The 11,523-nt window shown below is 40.1% G+C and overlaps 1 protein-coding gene across 6 annotated transcripts in view; it reads right to left on the bottom strand.

Moving 5' to 3' along the window:
• Positions 1-1,392: 1,392 nt before the first annotated feature.
• IPCEF1 (interaction protein for cytohesin exchange factors 1) overlaps positions 1,393-11,523 on the bottom strand; it is a 167,482-nt gene continuing 157,351 nt past the window's right edge. For all 6 annotated transcript variants that reach the window (XM_072767490.1, XM_072767501.1, XM_072767508.1 and 3 more), the window contains one exon: positions 1,393-3,651. In XM_072767490.1, the coding sequence (XP_072623591.1) occupies positions 3,445-3,651 (207 nt within the window). In that variant the 3' untranslated portion in view covers positions 1,393-3,444. The remainder of the gene's footprint in view (positions 3,652-11,523) is intronic.

Genomic DNA, 11,523 nt, shown 5'->3' with positions numbered 1-11,523 from the left:
GAGGGAAGGAGAGAAGCCTGAACACACAGATTTGCAAACTACAAAGTGCTACATAAATATAAGGCTTGGGTTTCACGTTGAAATCTGACTCGACACACAATCTTTCTTAGGCTTCCTGGAGTCTTTGAAGTAGTATGCTTTATGATTCTTCCTAGATCTTTGATGCTACACAGAGATTAGAACTAAGAATTATTAAAAGCAGTATATGCCCATCAAATGTGGGACCATTCAATTCAGTGTATGCTACAATGAACCAGCCATGGAGGTATCCTATCGGGCACTCGTCTGGGTCTACAGGCTAACAACAGAGAGAAGTAGTCTTCCTTTCAAACTCAAAGAGGAGTCCCATCCAGATCCTAATCCACAGCAGGTGCCACAGGGTTGGATCTGATTATGCTCAGATTATCTGCTTCCTGAGCAGCCATGGTTCTGGGTCATTCCACAGCCCTCAGATACTATGTCTACAGGAGTGGGTAACAGACTCACCCTTTAGACCGCATGAAAGTACCCAAAATCCATTTCAGAGATGACCCAATTCCCAAAAATAAAATGGAAGTAATCTAGTTTTCCCAATATCCTTTGAACCAGAAAAATGGCAGGGTTATTCCTAAATTGAGTATCATGGAAAGTGTCACCCACTCTGTCACTTCCTACTGCCCCCCCAACCCCAATTCCTCTCAGTGGCCACAGCTGAAGCTGCCTCACAGAGGCAGCCCCCTACTTCCTAACACAAAGTAATGCAGAATGAAAGCATTTACAGAAAGGAAGACACCAATAGGCAGGCAAGCTTGGTCTAGAAGAGTGGGTGCAAGATTGGGCAGTTTGGTCTTTCACTGGGGAGCTTCTGCAGAGTAAGTGCTTTAACAAAGCCAAAGCTTCTGGATTGACTAGACCTTGACAAATAACTGAAAGGTTTGATTCAGTAATCTCACGGACCTAATCTGCCTTTAAGTTTGAGTGCTCCTAAAGGAATTTACACTAAGTGGCCAGTTAAGTGTGCATTAATGAGAAGCCAAAGCAAAGCATGGAAGTGTATTCTCGAGCCCTGGTCAAAAGCTTCTGGAGCACTTCAATTTAAAAAAAAAAAAATGGTTTCAGAGTTTCTAGATTGGTATCTCAAGCCAAGGGAAAAGAAGGTGAAAGAAAACTTTGCCATACAATTATCTCCTCCATTCATACTTCTCATTCCCCGCATTTTGTTTACATTGTGAAGAGATTAAAGCACTGGCTGCTCAAAGCAGAAGCTTCAAGATCCTATCTGAGGACTCCCATGGTCACTGTTGCCAACAGTAAAATCACCATAAGCCAGTCCCCTGCATCTGGGAAGCCATTCCATGTGGGGCAGGCACTCCTAAATGTCTGCTGGGCCATACTGCCTGACACGTTCTCTTATTTTATTTATTTTTTAAGATTTTATTTATTTATTCATGAGAGACATAGAGAGAGAGAGAAGCAGAGACATAAGCAGAGGGAGAGGCAGGCTCCTCGGAGAGCCCCATGTGGGACTCGATACCAGGACCCGAGAGCACCACATGAGCCCAAGGCAGATGCTCAACCACTGAGCCACCCAGGTGTCCCACGCCCTCTTATTTTACAGAAGCTTCTAGAACTCTAACTTGTTTCCTGCGGTTTTTCTTTCTTCTTTCTTAATACTGAGGTTGTTTTTGTTTACAAAGTATTAACACTTCTGAGTAAAACTTGGGGAAACATTCAAGGACTCTTTCCATTTAGTTTGCAGATAAAATTCAGAGGGTTATTTCCATTTGAATGTCAAGCCACAGGTTCACTCTCTGAAACATACCCCGTGTGTTTTTTTGGCTGACAATTTGCTAGGGGTAAGGGCAAAATGGATTTTTGGTGGGTTGTGGTTATTCGTAGGATGAAAAATATTTGTGGTGATTAATAAGGGAAGATATTACTTCTCTAATAACTTCATATTACTTCAGAATTACTTCTCTATTACCAGCAGACCCCAAAATTTCTATCAGACCCCAGATAAAAGACTATCTTCATTGTGTTTCATTTGGTTTAGGGTTTGTGGGCATAAATGCCATAAGGCTTAAAAAGTTTATTTACTCGGAAAAATAACCTAAGGTGAAAGTCCTTTTCTGGTTAAGCGAGTGACACAACTCTGAGCACTCTGGGTTGAGAAAGAGAGGGAGCGAGAGGGAAAGAGAAGCTAGAAATTGAACCATTATTAATACATGCCTCCACATTTATCCCACAAGTTATCCTGAGCATTCCTCATACATCATAGTGCAGCATAAAAGCTCCACTGAATCAACAGTATTCCTATTTTCTCAAGCAAAAAAGTATATATTTGGAGAATATATATTGAGCAAAACATATAATTACTTTACCATCTTTTAAAACACTAGTAATTTGACCTTCTATAAATATACTTAAATAACAAACATATTATAGATAGCTATTCACATAGGACACAAAGTGACACGTAAATATACAAAAATAAAACAATCATATTGTAAGTCTCTTGTTGCTTTTGTGGGGTTTTTTGGAGTAAAGATATCAATCAAACACATTCAGACACCAGAATTATCTTGTCCATCTTGATCTTGGGGAAACAATATAAATTGACACTGTGTATTGGCATCACACCCAGAGACAAAAGCAAGAAACATTCCTTGCTGGACTTACTTCTATATCCTGCAATGGCTTAGAGAAGCTAGGAGGGAGTAGAGGTCTCTAAGTGTGATGACAGATCTCTTTAGCTGTTCTGTGGAAAGGAAACTAATCAGGTCGCTTACCCCCAACCCCACCCCCACCTCCACCCCACACCTGGGTAAAGTGTGGAAACATCAAGCCGTCTTTTGAGGGAGTGTTTAACAGAACATGCCACCTCCTTGGGCTATCCCACACACCAATCACTGGGAAGTATTTCTCAGCTCATGGAAAAGGCACCACCATTCCAGACCAAAGGCGAGAGATTTGGGTTCTGTAATACCACATTTGTTCCCTTCCAGTTTCTGCTGTAAAACACATTCCTCCACTCAAAGAAATGATTTGAAGAATTCAACTACCCAACCTGGTGGAATCTGTAGATTCTTCTTTTGGAAAAGAGAACATTTCTCTGAATAATTATCCCTGGTAAAACATGATCTTTGTCCATAGAACACTGTGATTCTCTTTAGAGCAAGGAACCTACACTTCTCACATCCCACTTAGAGCCCAGCATAACCATGAGCTCCGAGTAGAAACACGATGTTTGTTCAACTGGACTCAATCCCTCCAGTCTCAGTGTAAGCACTACAACCAGAATGAAGAGTCCTGTTGCTGTCAGAGTGGGTCCTCACTTTAGTCACATCTTTAGAGAAGGAGCCAATGCATGAATAACTGGTTTCAGTTTTCCTTTTAAGGAAAGCTCTTATAACATCTCCAAAAGTTGCTTGGGGTAATATAAGGGAAGAAAATGCTGGCTTGTTCTCAAATAGAATTTTCAACGCAGGCAGAGGAAGGTGGTTTCTCAAGTCCCTCGGGGGTGCCTTCATGGGCAGACATGGGGGCTCGCTGCTGCTGATAGATATCCTGGATCAGCAGGGTGTTCATCACCTTCCACTCCCTGTATTTTCTGGCAGTCAGCTTCGGATCATCCAGCAACTGGTTAATCATGGCCAGGTCATGTTCTTTACACTGCCCAAGTAGAAGATAAGGGGGGGGGGGTGCAATAAGATGCAGTGAGTGTCTTAATTTCAATAAATCCTCTTCAGCCCTTTTACAAATACATTTATACATTCATCATAACATTATCAAAGTGTTTTTACACATTACTATTCTAATCCCTAAGCAAGCCTAAGAGATATGGCAGGACATCCATTTGTATATATTTGCCAAAAAGAAGTTAAGTATCCTACCCAAAGGCTATTGGAAGAACTAGACATCTAGCCAGGATCTCCCATGTGGCTTCTCCCAGATCAATTCTCATTCCATACCTCAGTAATATTTCTATCTCAAAGTGAGCATCATTCCATCTAAAGCTTATAATTGTATCTTGTCATTGACCACCCAAACTTCACTATGAGTAAAACTGGGACACAGTACTTTCCCTAAGACATCAGATAATCCAACATATGTCTCTATTTTTATTAAATTATCTTGATTTTTTAATAACTCACACACATGTATTTAATTAATATATACCAAATAAATATATAGGCTATCTTTTTATTCAAAGACTACTACCCTTCCATCAAACGGTATGTGTTCCAATGACACTAATAGAGCAAACAAATCTATTCATATTATTTTACCCCACCTCCTCTGTAACCAATAACAAACATTTCTGAAATGTCTGGCTCAGGTTAAGGGAATGTTCTATACAAAGAATGCGCTAAAAAATGAGATGTAAGAGCCTCCACAATCCAAAATCATCCAGTCCTGATAACTTTATCTCAAATCTACTCTTGTCCCTCTGACCATAATCCTAACTTTGGCTACAAAATGCAGTTCATCACATTTGATATGTCGCTGCTCCGATCCTCACTTTAAACCCCCCTCTGCACAGCAATGCAGGGCATCCACCTAAAATGCTAAGTCCTCATAATGGCTCCCCTTCACATCAGAGGTTCTCCAGATTTGTGCTCCATTTTCTAACTTAACTTCCTCCTTACTTCCTGTTCAAACAGTGTTGGTGTGCATTTTCCCCACATAGCATCAGTTCACATTCCATGATACTGTGCCACATGGAGGACCTTCTTCATCTTTCTTCTGGTAAACTCTACTTCCTTGAGTTGCTTTCACATGGAACACTTGCCAATCTTTTTGTACCAGATTTTACCACAATTTATAAATCTATACTCACTTCAGGCATCATATTCTCTAGAAAACGTTGTCTGAACCCCTAAATTGAACTGAAAGGCTTTTTTTTTTTATGCTCTCGTGCCTTCCAATGCTTAGAACTTACCATGCTGTCCTTAGATGTTCCTTGATCTGCATGCCACCTATTCTAAAGCTTCTTAAGGAAGGTGACAGAAAGCATTTTATTCATCCCTGTATTCCTTGCTCCTAACACACTGCTGAGGGCCAGGGAGACATTCAATACATGTTTGTTATTGAACCAGTCTTTCTGTCTCTCCCCAGGCCAGCATGTGTATAGCTAAAAATTCACAACCAGGCTCACTGGTTGCAGTTCAAATTCATGACCACAGCCATTGAGTGGCTTTTACTACTACCCAGTACTCATATTTTCCCACCCCTTTTCTCTCCCAATCTCCCAAATTACTATTTCAACACTTCATCTCTACTCAACCTCCTCCCCATCCTCCCTTAAAGTTCATGACCCTGGGGCACCTGGGTGGCTCAGTGGTTGAGCATCTGTCTTTGACTCAGGGCATGAGTCCGGGGTCCTGGGATCGAGTCCCATGTGGGGCTCCACAGTGAGCCTGCTTCTCCCTCTGCCTCCATCTCTGCCTCTCTCCCTCTGTGTCTCTCATGAATAAATAAATAAAATCTTTAAAAAAACATTAAAAAATAAAAAAGTAAAGTTCATGACCTTGTTCCCTATTTTTGTTTTTTGAGGAAATGGAAACAATGAGAACATTTCTCTCAAATTCCTATTGCCCACTACCTACATCAATACAGGTATAACCCAGCCTTCCTTCCTGTTCTTTTGAATGAAATATCTGTGCTCCCAGCAAAGGCCAATTTCTCTCCACTTGTGCAATATCACCCAACTCTCTCATACTCAAGAAATTCACTCCCACAATTCTCCCCTTTTTTGTGACTCATTAATTTCCCATCTCCACTTAATCATTATGCATGCTGTCACCTCTCCCATCTTCTAAGCCCTCTCTTAACCCCATATCTCTGTTCCAGCAAATGCTTCACTTTTCTCCTTGTCTCCAATGTCTCCCCTGCCCATGCCCATTCTCTCACAGACCCATTCTCATTGGGATTTAACCAAAACTGTTTTGGTTAAAGCCAATGACCTTCATGTTGCTAAATCCAAGAACTATTTATCTTCAACTTATTTATCAACAGCATCTAAAACTGTTGACAACCTCTTCTTGAACACTTTCATCACGTCATTTCTGTGACATATTTTCTTGATTTTTCTCATCCTAAAATGACCACTTATTCTTAATCTCCATTGATGACTCCTCATTCTGGCCTCAGTCTTAACATTGGAAAGCTCCAGAACTCCCCTTTTAGCTTATTCTTTCTTCTACGTATATCCATGTTCTTGCCATCTCTTATGATCTCATGTCTCCCCTTCTCCCTATATACTAAGGGTCACAAATTTATCTTGCAAGCCTTATCTCTTCCCTGAACTTCATACTTGTTTGTCTAAACTTCCTCTTCAGCAGCTTTACCTGGACACTTATTAGGCATCTCAAATATAACATGTCCAAAACTAAGCTCCTATTGGGGTACCTGGGCGGCTCAGTTGGTCAAGCAAGTGATCCTTGGTTTGGCTCAGGTCATGATCTCAGGGTCATGGGATTGAACCCCTCATAGGGCCCCATGCTCCCCACAGGGTCTGCTCCAGATTCTATCTCTCCCTCCATGTCTGCTCTTCCCTCCAAGTGCACACCTACTCTTTCAAACAAACAAACAAACAAACAAACAAATAAATAAATACTTCAAAACTAAGCTCCTATTATTCTCTACATGCCTGACCCACCCCAACTTCCAATACAGACTGAAACCTGTTCCTATCATGGCCTTTTGCAAAACACCTAATAGCAACTCCAGCTTTACAGTGGCTCAGGCCAAACACTGCAGTCATCCTTGACTCCTGCTCTCACTGCCAATCCACCAGCAAATCCCAAGTTCTACCTTCAACATATGTCAAACTATGGCACACTTCAGTTCAGGACCTTCCAAAGGCTTCCTATTTCACTGAGTAGAAGCTAAAGTATTATCAATGGCAATAAAGCACTATATGTTATAATTTCTCATTACCCTTCTGACCCACTGCTGTTCTCCTCATGCCCCATCCTCCTACAACACTCCAGCCACACGACCTCTTTGCTCTTTCTTAAGCCTACTAGGCATATTCCCACCCCAAGGCACTTACATTTTTCTCCTTTCTGCCTATAATATTCTGCCTTGCATAAGCTCAAGACTCACTCCCTTTCCTTTTTCAGACATTACTCACACTCTACCTTTCAAAGAGGCTTTTCATACCTATCTTAGTTAAAAATCAATCCATCAGCATTCCTCATCCTCATTCTATTCTCATCACTCAGCATACTATAAAATTTATTTACTTAGTTAATTTCTTCTTGTACCTAAATGTAAGCTTCTTAAGGACAGGCATTTTTGTCTGATATGACCACTCCTGTATCATCAAAGGCTATAAAAGAATGATTCACGCATGCTAGACATTCACTAAATACTTGTTGGGAAAAAAAATGAATGTTTGAAATAAAATGTGAGTGAATAATTATCCATTTGTTTTGAAATCTCTTTTATATCATGAACCCTATTTAGAGCCCAAGGAAATCCTTGCCATAAATAACAACAAAAAAGGTTTATATGTATGTATTTACAATAGGTTTTACAATATGTAAAAAGTTTACAATATGTTTTATATACATATTATTATATATATTTGTTTTATGATATAGAGATATAAATCTCTATCTATATATTTGCATATAATTTTAGGATTCTAGCATTGATAGCATTTATTCTATCCAAATAAGGGATCTGGTCTTAGATGATCATAAACATTGGCACAAAAAATGTATTATTTATGCTTTACAATTAGCTTTAACTTCTGTTTTACATGAAGCATTTATTACATTTTCTTTTCTTTTTTTCTACTTTTTTTTTTTACTACATATATAGTAGTCTGAGTGATAAGATTTACAATTCTGAATCAAGAGAGCAAGAATGTGATAATAGATGGAGGTTAAAATATATATTTAGACTCCAGGAAGGAAAGAAAAATTGTGTAGTGAGAAAATAACCAAAGAGTAATAACAAGCAGGCTGACCAAAAAGCAGAAGCAGAGGTTAAATAAGTGGGTAACTAGAAAAGATTGCTGGTAGAAAATCAAGCAAGGCCAAGAGAATTTTCTTTCCTTCCTCTGAGTTCTCAACATCTACATTCAAATAACAACCTTTTCCCCCCATAACAAGCTTCCATCCTTTGATATCACCATAATGCTATTCATGTGAAGTTGTGTAAGGAGTTTTACTTTGCTCTTAAGAAATTTTGACAGGTAGGGTGAAATAGTTGTTGGGAATAAAGAACACACCATGATGAGCACTGAGTAATGTATGGCAGTGTTGAGTCACTATATTTCACACCTGAAACTAACACAATACTGCATGTTAACTATATTGGGATGAAAATTAAAAACCTAATAAAAATTATTAAAAATTATGATTTCTTCTACACAAAAAAAGTTTTGACATCTGCTTCAGAGAGAGAGCCTAATATTTTATTGAAAGAGCTAAATAAGATCTTTGCAGATAAACATAATTTAAAGAACTGATTTTCTTAAGGCAAAGTGAATTAACCACTCCTCTAAATCTGATCAAAGGTTTTAGGAAAGGTCTTTTCAACTTTGGGCTAACACTTCTCATACGGTTTTCAGCTCTAAACAATTCAAGTTCCTTACTATTTAGCTCAAGTCTGTGTTAAATTCTTTTTTTTTAAAGATTTTATTTATTTATTAATGAGAGAGAAAGAAAGAGAGAGAGAGAGAGAGAGAGGCAGAGACATAGGCAGAGAGAGAAGCAGGCTCCATGCAGGGAGCCTGATGTGGGACTCGATCCCAGGTCTCCAGGATCAGGCCCTGGGCTGAAGGCAGCGCTAAACTGCTGAGCCACCCAGGCTGCCCTGTGTTAAAGTTCCTTTATGGATAAAAGAAGTAACTACACACACGAATAGAGAGGAAGGAAATTAATGATATGATAGAAGGCTCTGCAGTGCTTCTCAGCGCAGCACCCCAGTCAATGGCATGGCACACTGGTTCTGCTTCTCTCCTGCAGTGCAGGAGGCCCACTGGATGCTTTGAACTACATTTATGATATCCTTCTTGCCTTCTGGCAGGCAGGCAAGGTTTGGCAGGGCCTCTAGAAAATACCATCAAAGAGACAATGCTCTACTTTCTTTTTTTACTCCAAATAGTCAGTATATGACTTGACTTAAGACCTAAGCATCGGAAATGTGTTCTACCAGAGAAGTTGGGGAAAGCAGGGTTCATTCCTCTTTTGACATAGACCAGAATAACCCTGAGAGCAAGTTTAAGTTGTACCTATTAATTACTCATTTTAAAATAAAGACAGGGTTAATCAAGAGTCCATGGATGTTGAATTATCAGAAATTCCTAAAGATCTACATTTACGGTATGACATGATGATTCTGCTCAACTTCCTAGAAGAATTTCCATAAAGAGAATTTGTTCCAATACAATCCCAATGTAGGGATTTTTCTTTATTTATGAAATGTGCCTATCACTAATATAAACATTATTTTTAAAAGTTTCCTTGTTTCTGCATGAAACTATGTTGTCTTTGCTTGTTCACATGGCAGTTTTGAAGTATTGTTTAGATAAACATTTATATCACAATGTAATATATATAGACAAAAATGCACATATAAAAATGTTTGTGCTTGGGGCACCTAGGTGGTTCAGTGGGTGAGCATCTGCCTTCGGCTTAAATTGTGATCCTGGGGTCTTGGGATTGAGTCCCGCATCAGGCTTCCTGCAGAGAATCTGCTTCTCCCTCTGTCTATGTCTTTGCCTCTTTCTGTGTCTCTCATGAATAAATAAATAAAATCTAAAAAAATAAAATAATAAAATAAAAAGGTTTGTGCTTGATGAATTACAACAAAATGGACATATCTGTGTAATCACCACTGAGGTAAAGGGAACCCTTATCCAGCACCTCAGAAACTGTACTGTGGCCCCCTCCGAGGAATTTCTTCCCTTCTCCTCAAAGGCAACCACTATCCTGACTGCTCTGAATTTTAAAGATAATTATGATTCAATTCAATTAAATTAAAGATAGTTAAAATAATTTTCATAGCCTTTGAATAAACCTACACATACCAAATTATCTTTCTCCAGGCTGATGTGCTTTTTTTTCTTTTTCCCAACAAGGCAATTTCCATATCAGCATGTCTTCCTATCTCATGGATTTCATAACATGAACTATGTTTCACCAGTCCCAGGATTACACTTTGGTGACATCTAAGAGATCTGTGAAAAGGGCTTTTTCTAGGAATGCAAAGACTGCAGATCTTCAGAAGGGTGTGGTGGATGGCCCCCAATGCTTCTTGCTCCCTGGCATTCTTGCCCTTATGTAATTTCCTTCCTTCAACATAGGCTGACCCTGTGTCTTCTCCTAATGCATAGAATGCCATAATTGTGATGTGGTGTTGCTGCTGAAACAGGTCTGATCCATCTTGTTCATTCACTGTTGCTGTCTTCCTCACTCTGAGGAAAGCCAACTTCCATTGGGAAAGCTACCATATGTTCACAGGACAAGGAACTGGATAAACAAGTGGGACTTCGGTCCAACAACCTGCAAGGAACCAAATCCTGCCAACCAGCATGTGACAGAGCTTGGAGGCACTCCTTCCCCAGTGGAGAAATGCATGCAGCCCCCACTGATGCTGGGATTGCAGCCTGTAGGAGACCTGGAGGAGAAGCATCCAGCCAAGCCAATACCAAGATTCCTGACCCAAGGAAACTATGAACTAACAAGTGTTCATTGTTGTAGTGGCTAACTTTGGGGCATTTTGTTATCTCACAAGAGATAATTAAAACACTGGGAGAAAAGCAAAAAGCTGCTAACTTCATAAATGCCATGGCCACAGTGCATGGAGAGCAGGAGGGTCACAGAGAAGTGTACGGACGGCTAGTAAAACCTTTGAATTCTCTGTACAAACCTGGCCTCCCAGTGACCAGGTCAGAGCACAGTCCCATGACAGTCTAGAGTCCTGAGCTGCTGTTCTATGGAAAGCTAAACCCAGTCTTTCTCCTTCTAGAAATGGCCTGGACTGTCCATCCTTTCTTTAGCCTGTTCCTTGTTTCTCCCAACATGGGCTGCAATGTATCCTCCACTGACAGACAATTTGTCTAGGCCAGTTCCTCCTCCATGAAAGTCCTTACTTCTCACCCTGATATTCTTTACCTCTTACTTATGGGCCAGTTGTCAGCCCCTCCATGACTTTGTCCCAAATGGCCTCAGATAGGCAGCCATGTCCCTCCACCTTCTTCCTCCCTCCACCAAAGCATTCAAGCTTCTATCAGCTACACCATTCAACACATTGCATTCTGTTTTCCTCTCTGTTTGCACTGTCTGGTGGTGTGCATTCAATGCTCCTGGAGACCAAGTATAGAGTCTGGGATTTAGAAAGATTCAGGAAATATTTGTCTAATGAAAAACATAGGAGTTCCTGGTTGGCTGAGTCAGTTAAGCATCTGTATTCGGCTCAGGTCCTGGGATCAAGCCCCACATTGAGCTCCCTGCTCAGCAGAGAGTCTGCTTTACCCTTTCCCTCTCCCTCTGTTTTCTCTCTCTCTCAAATAATTAAAGTCTT

This window comes from Vulpes vulpes, chromosome 1, assembly GCF_048418805.1.
Source record: "Vulpes vulpes isolate BD-2025 chromosome 1, VulVul3, whole genome shotgun sequence".
NCBI lineage: Eukaryota > Metazoa > Chordata > Mammalia > Carnivora > Canidae > Vulpes > Vulpes vulpes.
Note: the sequence above shows the minus strand (reverse complement) of the source record. Positions and strands in the feature narration are given on the sequence as shown.